Source organism: Podarcis pityusensis (assembly GCF_964106645.2).
Source record: "Podarcis pityusensis genome assembly, chromosome: 15".
Lineage (NCBI taxonomy): Eukaryota > Metazoa > Chordata > Lepidosauria > Squamata > Lacertidae > Podarcis > Podarcis pityusensis.
This window is the reverse complement of record NC_138040.1, coordinates 25,736,350-25,757,991: the sequence shown is the minus strand read 5'-3', so window position 1 is coordinate 25,757,991 and position 21,642 is coordinate 25,736,350. Positions and strand designations below refer to the sequence as shown.

The 21,642-nt window shown below is 42.8% G+C and overlaps 1 protein-coding gene across 6 annotated transcripts in view; it reads right to left on the bottom strand.

Annotated features, from left to right (window-relative positions):
- The window catches only part of DIXDC1 (DIX domain containing 1), an 80,242-nt gene that overhangs the window by 38,214 nt on the left and 20,386 nt on the right, over positions 1-21,642 (bottom strand). For all 6 annotated transcript variants that reach the window (XR_013979951.1, XM_080983485.1, XM_080983487.1 and 3 more), the window contains 2 exons: positions 7,119-7,248; positions 2,824-2,949 (listed from right to left, as the gene is read on the bottom strand). Coding sequence is in view for 5 of the 6 variants with exons in the window: in XM_080983485.1 (XP_080839611.1) it covers positions 2,824-2,949; positions 7,119-7,248 (256 nt within the window). In the remaining variant the exon portion in view is untranslated. The remainder of the gene's footprint in view (positions 1-2,823; positions 2,950-7,118; positions 7,249-21,642) is intronic.

Here is a 21,642-nt window from a genome sequence, read left to right as displayed (position 1 = left end):
AAACTGAGTTGTGAAAGCTAGGAGCTAAATGACACCTTAAACCTAGGTTGTGGGCGCACAGAATTATTATTATTTAGGGAAGTTTTTAATATTTAATGCTGTATTGTTTTTAACACTCGATTGGGAGCCGCCCAGAGTGTCTGGGGAAACTCAGCCAGATGGGCGGGGTATAAATAATAAATTATTATTAATCATTATTATTATGTCCAAGCATGTTTTTTTTATAACAAGAACGCAAAGCTGACAATGAATGAACGGCAGCTAAAACATTCTGTTCATTTTTCACATTGTCTAGTCCTTCCCGTGCCCACCCCCCTAATATTCTTAAGAGGGTCTCTTCTCCAGTCTTCAGATAGTAGCTGGAAGTGGGGAGGTAGAAAAAGGTCCTCCTTTCCTTCCACTCTGCAGTTTTAATCTGAAATCTTAGGCGCAGTACTGCGCCCAGAGCTCAGAAACTAATTCCCTGTTGCAAAATGCACCTAGAACAATGAGTGTTTTGAACACAAGTGGTCCAGAGTGCAGCAACATGAGAACAAGCTTTTTCTGCACTGGCTCCCCACTTTTGGAATACTCTCCCCAGTAAGGCTTGCCTGACACCTTCATTGCTTATCATTAGGCGCCAGGCAAAAACATTCCTCTTCTCCCAGGCCTCTGGCTAATTAAACAATCTATGGCCTTTTAAACTGGGGGGGGGGTGTGTGTTCGTTTGTTATTATGCTAAGTATGTGTTTTTATACTGTAAACTGCCCTATAACCTCAGATGAAAGGCGGTATTTAAATTTGATAAAATAATGAATAAATAAAAATGCATAATAATGTCTGGAAGACCCAGCTGAAGCAGAGAAGGTTTAAGGGAATCCAGCTTGCAGCTGCCACTTTTGGTAGCTACACCCATTAGAACTTTTGAGAATGTAGCTGAATAAGTAACTCAAAAGAAAATCAATTACTGCCACCTACAGATCAGGCCTTTAACTGCATGGCACACTTCCAGGTTTGCTGGATGGGAAACTATCTCATCATAATTATGGGGACACTTTCCAGTAAGCAAGCCCAATTAAGGCAAAACTATACATTCAGAGCTATCACATTTTATTTTAAGCAGGTGTTTGCCCTGTTCACATATAAAACTGGGAGGGGAGTCTACTTCTAACTCAAAAAGAAGCAGCAAAATCTAACCCACAGGTTATCACACGTCCCTACATAAATTTTAAGCAATGCATTGAAATGGGCAGTTGCAACTAACTTGTTGCAGGCAATCTAGATTTCTTCCTTCAAGCTAGGGCTTGCTTTTGTTGCACTGGTTTTTCTTTTCTTTTTTTCTTATTAACGCTTTATTGTCTTCAGAAAACAGTACATGCCACATACAAAGCTAGGAAATGATTTTCTAAGTTACGAAGCATCGTACTTTTAAAGCACAGATATCTGAATGTGGGGGAATGTGCACATTGCTAAGGCATGTTTTTATACTGTATTTTATGCTGCTTCTACAATTGTTTTAAATTTGTTGTTAGCCACCCTGAGCCCAGTTTTCTGAACCAGGAAGGGCGGGGTATAAATAAAAATTTATTATTTATTATTATTATATAAGTGTCACAGGCACCACGTAACTGAAACTCTTGTGAGAAAACTTCAGGTCCCATGCTCACACCATTTGGGGATTTATTTAGTTTTATTGATTTATAAACCACTGTCGTCATCCACACACACGCACTACAATCCTCTATAAGACTGTGGCTGGGGGTAAGTGTTCATTGAATGTTTAGATAAACCCAAGGGAAACAAATTGCAGAATCCCTTAAAAAAAATCTAACTGACACTGTCTGTGTAGATTAGCAATGCTGCTGGTTTTCAAGAACCAGCATTAATGTAACAGGTGAACCTCCTGGGAATGGTTTAAATATTAACAAATCAGTCTGCATTTCGGATGCCGTACCTCCAACTGTGCAGTCTTCCTCCTAAGTGCAGCCAGCACTCTTCACAAACCCATTCCTGCCAGGTTGTGATTGTGCTCATGACAAAATTGCCAGAATACAACGGTAGCACTTCTATCCAGGCTCCTGAATAACTTATTCTATACTATTTCAGGGGTGGAAATATCCCAAGCCCCAGCCCTACCTCTATCCTGCTATCGTCTGGTCTTCATTGCAGTATGATGATGCGCCCAATTTCCTGAAAAAGTAGCTGAGCTAGGTTAAGCACAAGGAGTTTTTACCAAGAAAACCCTATTTATTGTTTCCCAGGATTCCACCTAAAATTGTAGGAAACCCAATCTTGGTAAAAAACAAACAAACAGATGGTTTCCCAGGGTGCCATAAAAATCTGAGGCCTGATGCAGCTTACATAAAAGCTGGTACAAACTCTTGGGTAACATCTCACGGCTTCTCAAGAATGCTGCCGTTGTCACAGAGAGTCCACTGTTTCCCCCCGTATGTACAGAGGGTTCCCAGCTGACATCTGCAGCCTGCAGGGCTGTGCTCTTCTTCTCCTGGAAACAACAGAAGCCACTGTGCCCCTTGCCACCCACACCCAATGCCTCAAGGTAAGCAGTATTTCCAAGGAGAGCACTCTGAAGCTCACAAGACTGGAAGAACATTTCTCCCGATTCATGTGATGTTTGTGACTCATGTTGATGCCAGAGGAAGATGGAACAGCATCAGGCTTTGCCTTTTATATTTCTTTTCCACTGAATGTTTTGTTGTACTCAGCAATGGAAATGCTGGCAAACACGGCTTGCAAAAAGCAAAGAGGAAGGTGAATGCTTGTTTCTACTGACGTGCAATGCTATTTCATTGATCTGTATACATCAAACCAAGAAGCCCTCACCTTTAGCTGATGTCTGGTGCATACGAATCTTTTTGGATGCCACGAATTGCAAGACTTTCTCCACATTCTCCCTCATTTCTTGAGGGCTGGCAGGGTTGACCTGCACTCCATTCAGTCTCTCTCCAGCTGTGGAAGAGACACAACCTAATTATCAAGAAGAATGAGCTTGTGTGACAGTAACTGCCTACTGGAGCTGTTACAGGTGGAAGGGAATAGTTGTTAGCCTCAGCAGCTGCTTCTCCTCGGAGGCAGAGGGGAGTGCAAGCTGTGATTTCACCATCCTCTTAGGGCACTGGAACACTAGAATAAATAGACAGAGCTCGTGCCCTCAAATGCAGCTGGCAAAGAGGGATCTTTCATTATCTGCTGTATCAGCTGGATTCAGTCATGTCCTCCTGCTGGCAGGCTCCACCATGTGGCCTTTGAAAAGAGTGGCATTATCCCAACAATCGTTATGGCAAACCCTACTATTTCCTCCTTATAAATAAATAGTGGTATCTCAGCAAAGAAATTAGTACCCAAGGAAGCCCTGTGAAAAAATAAAATCACAGTTTAGACATACTCTCATTGTCTGGCAAGGATACCGATCATGAATAAGGCATTGGTCAAACATGGCCTTCAGGGCAAAAAGAGATATTATTTTCGTTCCACTCCAGTACAGTGGTACCTTGGGTTACAAACACTTCGGGTTACAGACTCCGCTAACGCAGAAGTACTACCTCAGGTTAAGAACTTTACCTCAGGATGAGAACAGAAGTTGTGCGCTGGCAGGGCAGCGGCAGCGGGAGGCCCCATTAGCTAAAGTGGTACCTCAGGTTAAGAACAGTTTCAGGTTAAGAACGGACCTCCGGAACGAATTAAGTTCGTAACCAGAGGTACCACTGTACTGCTTAAACTTATGTTTGCTTTTTGGGCGGGACTAGCACTTCTACAGCCCAATCCTGTGTAACCCAAAGAGAGGTAGAAGAGAAACCTAGAACTGGGAGCTGATGGGACCATCAACAGCTTAAGAGCTTCCCCTACCTTCTGAGGGGCTACTTAAGACATGAACACCCCAATGAGAGGCAGATTAAAAGACATGCAAGGTAGGGAATTCCTGCCATCCTGAGACTGAGAGCCCCGTTTCTCATCTTTTAAAAAAGTATACAGTGGTACCTCGGGTTAAGTACTTAATTTGTTCCGGAGGTCCGTTCTTAACCTGAAACTGTTCTTAACCTGAAGCACCACTTTAGCTAATGGGGCCTCCTGCTGCTGCTGCAACTCCGGAGCACGATTTCTGTTCTCATCCTGAAGCAAAGTTCTTAACCCAAGGTACTATTTCTGGGTTAGTGGAGTCTGTAACCTGAAGCGTCTGTAACCTGAAGCGTATGTAACCCGAGGTACCACTGTACTACATTTCAAGCCATCTTGGCAGAAAGGTGATATACAAAGGGAATCAATCAGTAACTCCTACCCATGTTTACTTAGAAGCAAGTCGCACTGAGTGCCAGGGTAAGTAATAGGATGGCAGCAAACTTAAACTTTTTTGTTGCTACTAATGCTGCCTTTATTCTCCTAAAAACATTTTTAAATGCTACTGCTGGTGTATACAACCATTGCTTGTTGCTGGTGCTTTACCTAAATTTATCAAAGCCATAGAGCTGTTTGGGAAACTTATTTTCAGCAGGGACTGGGGCGAGTCTGCTTTGTGGCTGACTTGTGCAAAACCTCTCCCTTTCTATCATTGACTTCTCTCAGCCGCCTGGACGCTGACTAAGGATTTGTATTGAAAGCTTTGTTTGTACCATGATTTGGAACAGCCAAAAAAGTTCCAAACAATCTTTACAGCAGGTTAGAAAAGCAGCCTTTAAAAAAAATCCTGCTGTTTTTCTACTCCACCATATGCAGATGCATATTATTATTATTATTATTATTATTATTATTATTATATAGCTCATTGCTGTGCCACTTTGTGTGTACTCACTTACCACCCCGTACCAATGAAATCCCATTCTGTCTCATCAATATATGCAACTCCTACTCTGCTTTGTAAATGACAAGGGATCAAATTTTATTTAAGTTTCTAGAGTCCTAGCAGTATGACTGGCTCTTCCTAAATGCAGGCACTACTACATCTAAATAATAAGAATAATAGATCTAGGAGTAAAGGAAATCCTTTCATCGCTTCCCTAAAACGGCTCTTGGCTCAGGTTGTCAGTCATGAAAAGCATTCTGGCATCTATTGGGACATATATGGAAGTAAGGAACGTTTGCTTCTGGGATTCACTCCCCTGCTGGTGACCTAACTAACCCAGTGCCAGTAAACAAGGGTGTACGCCAGGGTTGTATTTTAGCGCCACTTCTTTTTAACTTATTTATTAGTGATATGAGGAACCCATTAGCCGACTCACAAAAATTTATCCACACCCCTCGTATAGCAGATTATCGTTGTCCTTTACTTCTCTACGCAGATGATGCGGTACTACTCTCTTACTCCAGAGTGGGTTTAAGGAGGGCACTAAAGATTTTTGCGACATACTGCCATTCTAATCATCTGTCTATCAACCACACCAAGTCCAAAGTACTGATATTTTCAAGGAGTCGAAAACTTTATCCATGGAAATTGGAGGGCAAGAAAATTGAACAAGTACATAAATTTAAATATTTAGGAATTTATTTTCAATATAATTTAGGGTGGAAAGCGCACGTTGAATACCTTCAAAACAAGACAAAAGCCCTATCACACTCCCTCCTCCGTTTTTTCTACTCTGAGGGGGCCTTATTCATCCCTGCGGCCTTGAAAGTGTATAGCATCAAAGTGATGGCCACAATGGCCTATGCTGCACCTTTATGGGCTGCCTTTGCTAACCTCTCACCTTTAGAGTCGCTTCAAAGCCAATTCTTACGCCGACTTCTAAAATTACCAACGTGCGTAAGTAATGCGGCTATTCGCTTAGAAATGAAGATCCCCTCAGTGGAGTTAGTCCTATGGAGGAGAGTTTTGATTTATTGGATATCCCTATGGCATAAACTCCCGAACCACTATCTCATTCAATGCATGTGGCGGGATGACTTCACAAATTTGTGGTCAGGAAAAATCCATGCCAAATTGCTGTCCTATGAGATCTCGCCCACTGAATTGCTCAAACTGGATCTAAACGTGGCAAAAAGGTGTATAAATCAAAGGCTGGATGATGTGGAGCTATACCAAAATTTCTTAGCTGGTGGTGGAGCCTGCTCGCCGTTAAATTTCGGCATAACCCCAATCTACCGTGCTCCGTCTTACTTAACATCGCTTATGACCGCGTCTCACCGTTATGCCTTCATTAGAGCTAGGTTCAATGTTTTTCCAACAAACGTGCTGAGACATAGATTCACTAAGGGCCAAGTCTCTTCAATGTGTGCTTGTGAAATGAAAACATCGGAATCTCTACATCATGTTATGTTTATCTGCCCTATGTACAGTTCAGCTCGTGCTAGTATACTAAACTCCATAATCCAGCCTATGGCTGATAAACCAGTAGATTTACAGCTTGCCTGGGTTCTTCAAGATGTGGATCCTTATATTACCCTTCAGGTTGCTAAATTCCTAACAGCCGTCCTCTCGTACAAGAGACGGAATGGAATGTTAGCTGATTATTGATATAAGAATTTTTTATAATGACATCAGATATTGATTTTAGCGTAGTGCCTAAATTTTTAATCTTAATCTTAAATTTTTCTTTTGAATTGTTAATATCTGTCCTTGTGTGCTGTGAGCTGTGTTGTATTGCTTATGGCTTGTGCGAGTCCGCTGTTTTATTCGATTTGTTTTGTTGTGTTGTGTTTTATGGTGGGCGTAAAGCCGAATAAACATTTTGATTGATTCTGGGATTCACAGGTTGTTCTCTTCTGACGGGGGATCGTGGAGACCTGGTTGCAAACATCTTGAGCCTACGTGAAACTAAAGAAGCCCTACCTACCCACCCCTCCTGTTTTGTTCTGCCATTCCCACCAGCAGTTTAAAGATTTATCCTTAGCAGTCCAAGCATGACAGGTACTGGGGAGCTCCTCTCAAGGGACAGTGCAATGGAAGTGCAGGCAGACAAACTGGAGCAATATTAGACAAATTTCTGGTGAAGTGCTATCATTGATTTATTATTTTATGTTATTTTATTTTGGAGACAGAAGGCATGCACACAGTCTTCCTTTCACAGCACACTTTAGCCATTGTGCACCACTCTAGACTAGCTTCATTCAAGTTATGGAGGAGGGTGCAGTTGAAAACAACCCTGACATGTTTACAATGAGTGTCTTCTGCCCGCCATGTTACTGACCTACGATCTCAATGAGAGAAGCCAGGACAACGCCATCTCGGAGATCATGCCTCAGGTCCTGCACTGGCTTAACTGCAGGCTTCTTCTTCAGCTGTGAATTCACCCAGGCCACATATGCTTGCAGCTGTTGCTGGAAAAGAGGAATCAGAACACCACACCATTACCATCTAACAGTTGCTTGAGAACCTTTGCACAACTGCATCCTTGCATGAGGGGGGGAAAGCAACAAGGCAGCAATCCGAAACACCATGTCCATCCTGACATACACAATGAACTGCACATGCAAGGGCTCACCCACTGACTTTACACTCAGGTGTTCAGCAGTTCACAAGAAATGATGAGGAGACCAAGGAGCTACCCCTTTCGCTGAAGTAATCTGAAAAAACTTATGCACCGAGGAGGTTCAACACACACACACTGTAACTCTTGTGCACATTGGATCCCAGATGGAGCTAAGACCTCACTTTCAAACACCATGAATGGAGACTTATCTGAATTGCAGGTAAAACCACAGAACACTGTTTCTCATGGTGTACACACAGTTCCATTGTTGCCTCAGGTCACGCTCTACAAAAAAACAACAACCCTATAAACAGACACCATAATGGAATAAATATTGATGCCACCTCTTTTATACATTTTGGAGAGTATAAAAGAGGATCAAATTCATGTTGGAAATGTTCAGATACAGAGAGCTCTTTAATTCACATGTGGTGGCAATGCAAATTCACAAAAAAAAAATCTGGGAAATGATATATGATGAATTAAAAAAGATGCTTAAGTGCACTTTCCCCCAAAACCCAGCAGCGTTCCTGTTAGCAATAGGTCAGGAAATACCAAACGAAGTTAAAAACTTATTTCTATACGCAACAGCAGCTGCAAGAATAGCGTACGCAAAAATGTGGAAAGGGAGGGCCATCCCAACAAAGGACCAGTGGCTGCTTAGAATCATAGAGTTGGAAGAGACCACAAGGGCCATCAAGTCCAACCCCCTGCCAAGCAGGAAACACCATCAGAGCACTCCTGACATATGGTTGTCAAGCCTCTGCTTAAAGACCTTAAACTAATAGAATATGTCGAACTAGCAAGTATGACAGCCAAAGTAAGAACTATAGATGCAAAGATAATAACAGGCCAGTGGGAACAATCTGAAGTGTATTTAAAACGAAGTGGTATTAAGGTAAATCTACAAGCAGGGATAAATCTGTGATCAGCAGCAGACAAAATAAAGGATCATGAATGGAAGGAGAAAAGAATAGATAATCAATGGAGATGTAGCAAACTAAAGAATGTGAAATAGGATGTCAACGAAAGAAATGTTGGGAAGCCTGTACAGTTGTACCTTGGTTCTCAAACAAAATCCGTTCCGGAAGTCCATTCGACTTCCAAAAACGTTCGGAAACCAAGGCACGGCTTCCGATTGGCTGAAGGAGCTTCCTGCAGCTTCCTACAGCCAATCAGAAGATGCATAGGACGTTTGGCTTCCAAAAAAGGTTCGCAAACCGGCATTCGGGAGCCAAAACATGCAAGTCACAAGACGTTTGAGAACCAAGGTATGACTGGTCCCGGAATGCATCTTGTTCTGAAATGTGTATTTAAGGACTTCCTGTTCCCCTTTGAACCCACCTGTGTGTTGAGATTTCCTCAGAAACTTTGCTTCACATGCCCTGCAGCATGCTGTGCAGCAAGTGAGAACATCAGATAGGGTCTTCTGTGGAACTCTCTCTTTAAGGATTCTGGACTCGCTCCTTCCTTGCTTGCTCTTGGATGCCAGACCAAGGTGGCTCTCTCCCAGAGCACTTTTGGGTTGCCCCAATTGCCCTTCTCCCCCCTGCACCCCCAGGCTTCTGCTCATCTAATCACTTTGGTTGCTACCTAAATGTAGGGCATTTAAAAAACCTGACTTGACTTTGTGTATTCTTTAGGATTTTTTGTTAACCAATTTGGAGGTTTTCTACTTAACTGACAGGTAACGAATATCAGGGGGACACACACACACACACACACACACCTGTGTTTAACAGTTTAATTAACATAAAAATATACAGTTTCCATCCTACAGTACAGCGGCAAGCAGAAATCCTATTGTGGTGGGAACTCCCTAGGGGCAGACAAGAGCCTGTGCCATTGAGGCGACATAATCCAGTTTATTCCTTTTACGGTATATTGCCTTCCTTTCTGTTAAGCTCCCTGTTATTCTGCCGATGTGGCAGGTTTCAAGCCATCTCAGCAACGTCAGTCACAGTACGTGCTTCTACGCAGCCCATCCGCCACAAAGTCTGATCACAGCACCACTTGTAATCATCTTGACAAGAAAAATCCAACTCCAGCCGTAACACAACATGGTTTTGGGCTGCCTTGCTCAGAAAGGTGTTCAGCCACTGATGTCTGTTGGATGCCCCTGCTCAGCAGAAAAGCAGGGGGACACTGGGAGGGTGGAGTGGGCTGCCACAATGCAACACAATGCAGAAAAGCCAGAAGCGAGCAGAGGAAAACCTGAAGAACAGGACAGTGAAAAACTGTGTTGCAATGGGATGAGGGTACCTTTGATTAAATGCATCAGCCTGTGGCGTTGGTCAGAGGAGACATATTAAAGAAGCTTCAGAGTTGCCAGTCAGCGCCTTGGCTCTGTTCAAGGGGGTTGGTTTAACAGTTAAAGCCCTCTAAGCAGCCTGGCCCCAAGGCATTCTGTGGGGTTTTTTCCCCTAGTGAGGGTTTAACTCATCTGTGTTTGGAACAGGGCCTTGTCTGTGGTGGCACCTTCCCTGCAGAACACTCTCCCTGGTGTTCTGCAGGAAAGCACATCAGCTTCAGTCTATGGAAGCCTTCAAGAAATTGGTTAAACCGTTCCTTTCCTACTGGACTTTTGTCCATGAGTTACCTATCACTCCAAAGTTGGATTGATTGCAAGTGTGGGGGTTTCTTTCATTTTTAGAATTTTGTTTTAGAAATACATTTTATCCAGCTGTTGCATTATCGTTATGCATGGAAATTGAGTTTTTTTAATGAATAGTGTGTTATGGTGCATGCTGCAATAAAACTCTAACAGCTGAATAGCTGGGTAAACCTTTAAAATAAATGTATTTTTTTTAAAAATGAAATCCAACAGAATTTAATTCTGTTGCAATTGCAATTGCAAGCATACTTTACTAGAGAGAAAGTTCCACTGAAATTCAATATGACCTACTTCTGGAAAAAAACACATTTGTGTAGGACCATGCTACACAAGCTACTGAAATCAGTTATACATTTAAGAAAAACGCTTCATGTTTTTGGCCCATGGATTTCAACAGGGCTTTTGGGTGTTCATTTGTGTTGTAGGCTTTGCGTGGGGAAAGAAATTCAGTTTTTAATATTAACAATTTATTTCTCTTGCTCTCCACTTCACCCAGCATCTTCTGCATCTGTATGCAAAGTTGGTATAAGTTACAGACTAGCTCCACTTAAAACCACTGCACCAATAGTAGACCTATCAGACATATTAACACTAAGATCTCAGCATCATAGGGTGCCTCCAGACTACCATTCAGGCAGCTATCATAAGTTTAAAAGGTAAAGGTAAAGGGACCCCTGACCATTAGGTCCAGTCGTGACCGACTCTGGGGTTGCATTACTCATCTCGCTTTACTGGCCGAGGGAGCCGGAGCACAGCTTCCGGTTCATGTGGCCAGCATGACTAAGCCGCTTCTGGAGAACCAGAGCAGCGCACGGAAACGCCATTTACCTTCCCACCGGAGCGGTCCCTATTTATCTACTTGGACTCTGACGTGCTTTTGAACTGCTAGGTTGGCAGGAGCAGGGACCGAGCAACGGGAGCTCACCCTGTCGCGGGGATTCGAACCGCCAACCTTCTGATTGGCAAGTCCTAGGCTCTGTGGTTTAACCCACAGTGCCACCTGTGTCCCTGTTATCATAAGTTTAGGTTTGCACAATTGAAGGGCTCTGCCTCCCTAGTACAACAAATCTGTTAATAATGGATTTTTTGCAGTTAGAAAAATAAAGAGGGGATGCATTAAAAAGTGTGGGATGTACAAATGATCAACAGGAAGATGTGTGAACACACTTCAAGCGAAACACGATGAATGCTCATTGACATATATCCTCCCTGCAAACAAATCAGAGTGAATGCTCAATAAAGACTGGACAATGTCTAACGACCGCATAAGCTTTGGGCAAGCAAATCAGGATAGATGCTCAAATAAATAGGTTGCCTGGAGGAGGAGCTCCCTACCATAATAGCTCTGACTTGCATTATCTTTGATTAGGCCCAGAAATTTTAACATGATTTCATTTTTTAGCCAATCACTTCAAAACCTTTGCAACTTTCTACATTGAGAGTCCCTTTCAAAGGGAGATGAGTTCCTGCTACTATCAAACAGTGATGGTGCTCTCCAAAAGAGAAGCAAATGGTGTTGCAGTTGCTGCAGACTCTCATTTAATTAACAATTTCAATAATCTTTCCCCTTCAGAGCATCAGACTTTCCTGCAGCAGTTTCAGGCATATTATGAGTCTAGAACAGAGATTTCATTTTCCTACAGAATGAAAAATCCCCAGCAGCCTGTCATTCCTGGCAGCTGAGATGAACAGGCAACAGAAATGAAAAGACATTAAAATTTAATGGCTAAATAGTGTCAGAGTGGCATTAAATGCACAGAAATGAGAAAACCATGAGGCACTGGACAACCATGAAAATTCTGAACTGTCAAAATGAAAAGCATTTGGTTTGATCACTTCCTTACATTATAACTGCCCTGCACATCTTCAATGAACTGTTACGTTAATACAGCAGAAAGTGTTATATACAGAGTCCGAATCTAGGGTAAAAAAAAAGAATAGTTGCACCTTTGTTAAAAAAAAAAAAAACAACCATGTTAATAAATGCACCTTGCACTTCACAAGTCTAGAAGTCCTTCTGCATATCTAAGGGAATCATATTGCTCCCAATCCAAGCTTGGTCCAAGCACAAGAGGAAACTCCAAAACCAATCCATTCTATTGTGTGTGTGGCTTGGCTTGATTTCATCAAGCTGCTCAAGAGGCAAACATTGTTGTTAAGGTACATCTACCACAGATAGAAAGCTGGTGTTTTGTATAGGTTTACTCAGGGACTCCCTAATTTGAATTTTTGTTAAAAGCATTTGAAGATGGGACATTTATTTCCCAATTTCCAAAGTTTCTCCCAGAGTTTAAGATCTGTATTGTGTCCTATATCTAGTGCCCAGAGCTTGAACAAGCTCGCCTTTTGTTTTCCAGTTTAATAAAAAAATATACATTTTAGACAGACGTTTATCCTTATTTTGTAAGAGTTCTTTTTCAAATTTTGAGCTTTGGTCCAGAAATCCATTCTTTCTGTGTAATTTAAATATGTCGTATATCTGGTGATGTTGCAACCGATCCATAACTTGGCTCCTTAAGTTTTCCACTGATTTTAGTTTGGGTTCCACCCCCACCCCCACCCCCCATAAAATCCATCAATTCCCTGTACAGTAAGCCGTTCAAGAGGCAGACTTTGTGCCGCAGGTCACAGATGAAAGGCAATATATGAAAACTTTTTGTTATGGAGCAGCAAAACAAATAGCATAAATAAAAATTATAAATAAACGTCCAAACAAAATGTCATGAAAATTATGCAAGGTTTTGGTTTCATCAGAATTCTTCATCAGGCTAGACGGCAAACAAAGCAGGAAAGTTGTAAGGATGGATACAGAGCAAACTGAGAACAGGGTGGGGGAGAGAACACCTATAAAACCCATTTGCAGTTATTAAGCACGATCAGAAACATTATAATGATGTCTAGATACAACTGCAGGCAATGAAGCCAAACTCCTGTTCTTTCTCTAGGGAAAATTACTTCACTAATTACTAGCTTCCATCTTTAAAGACTAAAACTTTACCAGCCATTATTTTTATTTAGGGAATATGAATTCCCCTTACTTCCACAGCTGGTTATCAAGACCCAGCAATCACCTTAGGCCAATATTCTAAGGCTGTAGACTGCCAACTACTTCAAGTGAACCAAGGAATTGCTTCCTATATTATGCTTTTACCTGCTGAAGAGCTTCTAGGGTTCTTTTTCTTCTTTACAGTGCTTAGCTGCACCAGCTATTTCCTGCAGGCCAATGCCAAATTGAGGCATCCAAAACACATACACATTACAGCCGAAAAGCTCCCCAAAATATACAGAATCTGCAGCGCCAACCCATAAATCTATGTAATTGCAGTGTGGTGTGGAACGATCATCATGAAAATTACACAGACGGAACAGGTGAAGCTCTCCTGGTGGTCTCTGCATTAAATGAGGCGCATAGTGCATGCAGGAATCTGTGGGAAAGCCTTTTCAGTGGTGGCTCCATGTCTGCCAAATGCCCTCTCCACAAAAATGTGTCTTGCTCAAACTTGGAATCCATTTAGGTGACAGGTAAAAGCTCACCTTTTTCTGTCAAGACTTTTAAAGGCCAATGGGTTAAGTTATTTTTAGATTATGGTTCTGCCAATCTGTCATTTATGTATTTTATGAGTATTTTTTTCAGTGTTTTCTGCTTATCATGCATTATGTGTTACATGGCCTCATTTCGTTGTAAATTGCTGTGTACTCATTTTTGATGAAGGGCTGTATAGAAAGACAGAAATAATTTAGCAACACACACACACACACACTTGTCTTTGCCCCAAACTGCTCAACCTCAAGCCTCTTTCCTTACTATGTCACACATTAAACTTTGTATCCTGCAATCTGATGTCCTGGGTTCGAACACTTCTGCCTTTTTTGCAGACTCTGCTTTCACCTTCACCTGTTGTCAGACTGCAAGACCTTATCGACCACTGCAAAGGTTATTCTCTAAGAAACAAGTATCCACACCCCAGAACAAACCTCCACTTTCATCAGTCTTGCCTCCACTATTTACTTGTGAGACCCATACCTCTCCATCATCCTCCTATCTAACTGATGTACTGTACATTATAAACTCCTTTGGTTGGGGACGACATCACTGCTCTGTCCTGTACATCACACAGCCTGGCATGGGACAAATATTAAACAATAACAATAGCAATGGAAAAAGCAGAAGGGTGGCACTGGACTGTCACTGAGAAAATTATCATTGCATGATCATAGCACAGACAGCATCTTCCTGTGGCTTGTTTAAATACTTTCCCCACCAGCTGCTCACCACATCCACCTGTGTCCTTCCGATGGAGCACAAAACTCCCTGTGGTCTCATTACATTGCTTCTTGTGACATGGTTAAGCAGCCCTGCTCCAGCTCAGACATTTCCAAACAGCACAGTATTTAACAATTCCCTGAAGGTTCCCCCCTTTTGTCACTTTCTGATCGCATAACGCTCACAGTTATATTCAGGAGAGGTAAGGGCAAAAGGTGCTTTAAAAAAAATAAAAAATCCCCACTTTCCCTCGCCTGGCATCTTCTGAGTCCTCAAAGATTTACTTCATTATCTGCTACTGTTAATAGCTCTAGGATCACTCTGAGCTTCGGCCAATGGCCAAACTGGAGCAAAGAAGCGCTAACCCCCAAAGCAAAGTCCAAATTTCTCCCTGTATCATTCTCAGTGCAGGAGTTACTATACAAGGCACCGATTGGTGGGATTGTCGTGGGGTTAGGCATAATCCTATTTATATTAACACGGCTTTGCGTTCCAAAAGAGTGCCTGCTTTACCTTAGCTCCACAGATGGGAAAGTAGCTGCTCTGTTCAGGTACAATCTCTCAGGCAGTATTCCTTCCTCATATTAAACCTGTTGGATGTACGTGTCCTTCACATACTTTTAAGGTCAACGTAGAAGTTTCTAAAAGAAAGGAATTGGGGAATCTCCTGCTGCACCTTCAGCGGCTGAATCACAGCGGACCATTCTTGCAGCCAGCAAAAGGTCTGCAACCATTTATGGCACCTATACAATGCAACTACACTTGTATCGTTGCTATTTTAAACCCTCAAGTTGAAACAGCAGGTCAGACTTAGAGTGTGCCTGGGCTAGTTTTTCACATGATCTAACACAGACAGAGAGGCAGGTTCCAAATCACATGCTGTGAATTGCTGCCATTTTATTTTTTCCTGCTTAATAGGTGTACGTAGACAATAGTGAGAATTCACCAGTGTAGGGGGATGGCGGAATGACTTTAAATAGGCCCTGACAGTTAAAGAGGAGAAGTGCGAATATCATTTATCTGAAGCAATTCTCCAGTGCACTGATACACAGCACTCATCTTGATGCAGCACCAGTGGACTGATAACGACACAGACTTAAGATAGGTGGGGAAAGAGAATTCTCGCCAGCAAGGATAAAGCCTGTTTTATTTCATATTTCTAATGGCAGGTGCTTCCCTTAGCAGTTCTGCAGAATTCAAAAAATGTTGTTTTTGATGAGAATACATAAAAAGCATGGCTTCTCCTAGTCAACTTGATTCTAAGGAATTTTTGAACCCCCTTACCGCTTTTGCATGCACGTTTTCTCTTATGAATTAATTTAAGAAAATGCTTTTCAGAAACTTGAAATCACCTATGTAAAGCCAAATATTTCAGGTAGTGTGATTCCTGTGGCAAGAATGATGATGAAATCTGGCATTTATGGATGGTCCAGACCACCATATTGATAAAAGAAGCAGAAAAACAAAAGGCTGGATCATCCAGGGCAGTTGTGAATTAGGGTTTGTTTGTCCTTGGTCACGTTGCTCAGTCAAAAGTAGCACATCTGCTTTATGGCTGGGAGGGCGACTGTGTGCAGAACTGGTGAGGGCATGATGAGGCATGATTCCATCTTGTCCTTGCCTGTCCCTTTAAGATACACAAGTTATCCATCACCTCCAACAGAGAGGTCACCCTCCAATCCACAAGCTGAGGACAGGCTGTTATATGGTAGGAAAATTAGGACAAATTAGACAATATTTGACATTCTCACTGCCTCATTTTCCAGCTTCCCAAAGATGTTAAGTACATGGCTGTTCTGCAATTCATTGTGCCAAGGAACTTGTCACTAAAAGCTATCTGGACACAAGAGACCATAAATATCATTATGTATTCCTTTGTTCCCTCTTGATCCCGCATCCTGAAACCAACAAAAGGAATTATCAAGACCTGAGTTGGCCAATGAGAGTGCTTGACCAATGTGAGTTTCACCAAATGTAGGACCAGGGTGGAGGAAGGGGGTGCGGTGGGGGCAATACGCCCCGGGTGTCACCACTGAGGGGGGTGACAAAATGGCTGGCAGCACTCACTGCGGGGCCTGCAGCACGCCTGAGTTGCACATCTCTCCTGAGAGTGATGCAGTGGCTTGGGTGCCCACAGGCTCCGCGTTGCCCCAAACTGTCTGCCCGCCACCTGCCCCTCAGCTGTCAGGCGGCTAAGTGGGAGGAGGCAGGCAGACTCCTCGGAGGCCCCACGGAGCATCCTGCCCTGGCTCGCCCCGCCCCTGGCACACGCACCACCCCAGGCACCCAATCGGCTGGCTCTGCAGCTGTGTAGGACTAGTTAGACCAATATTCTGGTTTAGTGTTTTATTTTCATTTTGATTGCACATTGTTCTTTTTTCCATTTATCAATTCCTCTTGAATAAACTGGATTTCTGGGCTGTACCTGAACACATTCCTTGAGGACACTTTACTTCTAAAGCAAGAATTGTTTTTTTCTGGTCTTAAGCATCAGGACATATTACACGACAAACGTAGGTGAAACTTAAGGAGAAAGCCACATTTCCCAACATCCATCAACATTTATTCCTTGCCAGATATAATGCAGATCAAAAGGAAAATGCCAACAAGGAAAGACAAATTTTATGCCAACAACCCCTGTGAATTCCATAACTAGAAAGTTCAATTCTATTTAAGCATGATGACTGAATAATGAATTAACTAAATGCGCACATTTTACATTATGGTCATAATTTTTCTTTTCTCTTCCTAGCAGAATAAGGATCTATGAGCCACTGCCTCTGTTCCTCCATAGTTCCTTCCTATGGAGGGTGTATGTTGTTATTGTTTCAGTGTTCACATAGCACTCAGGGCTCTGCAGGCAAAACAGTGAGGCAAGGAACGAAGCTCAAGGCATTAATTGCATCAGGACATAATGTGGCTAAGGCCTTGCATAATTTCTAAGCTCCTAGACATTATCTTAATTAGATGATCTCAGTAATCTCCTGGCCAGAGCTTGGTCAGTTTACATTCTTGTTGTTTTTCAAAGCAATGAAGTGGGGTGGGGAAGATTTCTACAAAAGCATGATTGGAGTATGGAGAAGAGAGACTGGTCTATGTGATTAATTCCAAGCATCCATCTAGAATAACCTAAGCATCACCAGTGGGGGGGGGGGTTCTATTTTTTTCTTCTGATGTGCTAGTAAATGAAGGGTTCATTCCCTAAAGGTCAACTCCCTTGGACACCAGTAGATGTGGTCAGTTGGATATAGTTAAAATGGGTAGAATACAAAGCACAGACTACTTATTAAAGGAATCTGTTCCCCAAAGCTGGTCACCACTACAGTGGGCAGCCTGGAGACTTGGACAAGGTGCTAAGTCTGAATTTCAGTTCCTGCCTATATTTCTGACAAGACCAAGACAGTCAGAAAGGCTGCATTGAGACCCAGAGGTCCGAGAAGCTAATCCATCTCAGACTTTCTCCCCATTCAGTGATGTTTCCTGCAGTGCTTGCGCCTGACCACCTTGAGTTCAGCAGTGCCTAGCAACAGGTTCTGTAAGTTTAAAAATAGCGGCAACATTTTCCTCCTGATTTTAAGGCTGTTTCCAAGGAGAGGCAATCAGGGACGAGTCTAAGGAGGCATGACTGTCAAAATCAGGGTTTAACCACTTTGAATCCGTAAAGAACAATATGAACTGCGGTTTTGCATGAAGCCCAGCAAGTTGTCCACCTCATTCACTTCAGAAGGCCTGGCAAATTCCAAGGCACAAGGGATGCATCAACTGGTCCTTAGAGTCATGTTTTCCTGAATACAGATCATGAGCCCCAAATGATCACTGGAAATATTGTCTGTCTCTCCGCACTGGCAGGTCTACAAACTGTTTCTAACCCCATCAATCTGCAACAACCACCGTTGCCCTTCCTGTCCTCCAAAATTACATCCTACCATCCCCTCTCAACCCAACAAGCCTTAGTGATTTTCCCCAGCACTTTTATTCAAAGGTGGGAGATCATTATGACGATGATTATCTTCACCTTTTCAAGGAGAAAGAATATTTCCAATGCCTGCCTCCTTGGAGCAAGTGCTTCTTTATCAGAAATCTCAGCTGGTTCTGCCATATCAAACAAATCAAGGGCCATCATTCAAACATATCTCTGTGCAACATCATCCGGTGTTTCGGAAAAGAAAATTACTCCCCCCTCTTTTTTCATTTAGGGCCAAGTCATGCTCATGATAAATGGAACCAGCAGCTTAATAATGCAGTCATCTTCCCACTCCTGACAACTCACTTTCAGAGTGAGGGAACTGTAGCATCATCAGTGGGTATTTCCAGATAGTCACTATTTTCTTCCTGCTAATCATTCATTTATCCTACAATGCATTCATTCTTCTTTTCAATGCATTTTCCCATCACTTTCCAAAGCTGCAAAAAAGTATTTCTTTTCCCCAAGTGGATCTGGTGTGCTAGGACAGCAGACTGCCTTAATCCACTTAATTGCACAAAGCTAAATTTCCAGAATATGCTTGAATCCCTCCTGCAAAATATTGAATCTGGAGACAACTGACACTATGGAAAGCCTCTGTTGAGCCCAGATATCAAAATCAAGTCTCATAGCAGCCTTCCCTAACCTGGTGCCCTCCTGGTGTTTTGGAATACAACTCCCATCAGCCCTAGACTGTGTCAACTGAGGCTGAAAGGAGTTGCAGTACAAAACATCTGGAGCACACCAAGTTGGGGAAGATTGTCTTATACTAAGAAACACAGTTCACCCAATTAAGTGTCTTCACAGTGCCTTTGATTTGTTTTTGGGGTTGTAATTTTTGAAGAAAACCGCAAATGCTGAACCACACTCACGTTCCTGCTAAGTTTCTTCACTGTGCAACCTGCCACTTATACCAGCCCTGCAATATCTTGCCTCCATCCTGCTGGAAGGCTGAATTATTAAAGTGCCGAAAAGTGTGGAGAGCATCCTTTAGAAATAGCGGGAAATCAGGCTAACTGCAGAACATAATCCGCTAATGAATGAAGGGCTAGGGGCTGTGCAATCGCCTCAAGGGGCCTTCCAGCTTTTAAACTGCAGCCACTCTGATTTAAATGAGACACACCGTATCTTATCCAGGAACTGAAGGTTCATTTAGCCTAAGGATGCTCCCCTGAACCCTGATTCAAGGATTACGTTAGCGACCAGGGGTCAAACGACATATGAAGCATCCCTTTTTGAAAAGGGTACGTTTAACACTGGCACTCTTATTTTAAAGGAAAAGCATCTGATCAGCAGCTGTTCCTAGTGAAGAGAAGTCAACAGCAATTTCTTCTCCCTTGACCTGCCATGTACAGAAGGGAAGACCACACACACACAGACACAACGCTAGGAATCCTCCTGGAGCCTATCGACCCCAGCAGCACACCCCCTTTTGGTCTCTGCCTCTTCTGGGGGAAGCATGCAAAAAAAAGTAAGCAGTGGCTGTTCTTGTCTCTACTCTCTTGCTCACCCCCATGGCAGCGGACTGGGTCCATGATGCTACTGAGACAGCAATCTCAAACAGTCACATCTGCCTCCTCATTCATCTTCTGAAAGGAATCACAGAGTGGAAATTTTGTCCAGAGAGAGAGAAAGAGGAAGAGCGAGCAGCTTGCAGATTCGCCATAAGCAACTATGGGCACAATCCTCCCAACCACTATGCCCACGAAACATGGACATGAGAAAGGAAGTGAGAACAGCACATTTCCACACCCTGCTCAGCAGCAGTGGTAGAGATAAGAAGAGGAAGCCTCACTGGAGAAGATTCCATGGGGCTTCCCAGCTGGAAGGGCCTTCCTGCTCTCTTCTCCATCTTCTTATACAGAGTTGATGGAGAGAAAGATCTATTGCTATTTATTGTTTCATTGCTTTTCTGTACTACCAACTGCTCTGCTGATTATATGCTTTTCCCTCAAATTAAAAGTGGCAATGTTAATGCGCAATGGAACCCCTGCAACAACAGGTTTTGATTGGTGCAGAACTGGCCCTGCACCCATGAAGGCAGTAAGGCCCTCTTTCTGGGTCACACTCATTCCCTGAGTTAATGGGGCTGGGTGAGTGCTCACAGCCAGCAAAAAGGAGGCAGGAGAGACCAGCAGAAACAAAACCACCTGACAAATCCAGATCCCAAAATGCCAACCACAGAAGCAGTGCTGTGATCTTGAAACAAGGAGTGTATTACTATAAAAGCAGTAGGGAGATTATTTGAGAGCCAAATGTTTATGTGTGTGCACGCGCACACACCCTCTATATTTGCATTTAAGAACTTTTAAATTCATCTTTATGAATATTAACACTTACAAAGTGTCTAAAATGTTCTAAGCTCTGTACAGATGTTAGAAGGTAAGTCCCCGCCACAATCTTCTTCCTAGGGGGCAGAGGAGCACCCTCCTTCCTATGTACCGTATTTTTTGCTCTATAAGACTCACTTTTTCCCTCCTAAAAAGTAAGGGGAAATGTGTGTGTGTGTTATGGAGTGAATGCAGGCTGCACAGCTATCCCAGAAGCCGGAACAGCAAGAGGGATCGCTGTGCAGCGATCCCTCTTGTTGTACAGGCTTCTGAGATTCAGAATATTTTTTTTCTTGTTTTCCTCCTCCAAAAACTAAGTGCGTCTTATGGTCTGGTGCATCTTATAGAGCGAAAAATACGGTACCTTGGTCCCCTGGCCCACTGGCAGAGACCAGAATGTGTTTTCTTTGCAATTTGTTATTCTTTTTTCTAAGCAGTTAGTTTTTGGGGTTGTGTGAATATATAAAGGAATGGATGTATTTCTGTTTTGTTTTTTAAGCTGAATCCATTCTATTTTGCTGCACTGTATCTAGGCCCAACCAGCAAAGTTATGCAAGGTTTGTGATTCCCATGCTTCATATCAGGGCCGGCAGGAGCACAATTACCATTCTGCTCCAGGCTTCATGAAACAGGTCCATTAATTTCTGTGAGACACTTGTCACATTTGCAAAAACTGCATTCAAAATGTATTAGCTGCATGCAAGTAAAATATGCCACTAGCTGCAGCATTTTTTAAAGCAGCTACTAGTGCTGAACCACTTTCTCACTCCTGCTGTAATCATGTCCTGAAAAGTCCTCTAGTCCAACAAGCGTCAGACAACATCACCTGGCCAGCTGGGGGTGGGGTGGCGGTCACATATAGCTGAGACTGCAACTGCTCCGAAGTCTGGTGAGTTCATGAATAAACCTCCTTAAGACAGTAGAGCGGAAGGACTGTGGTTAGTGGATCAAAGCACAAGATTACAAATCAAACATCCTTGCTTCCCTTTCTTAGCTCCAAGCATGAGACCTAGAGCAAAACAGTCTTACTTCTTATGCCTCAGAAGCTGAAGATGCAATTTAAAGATGAT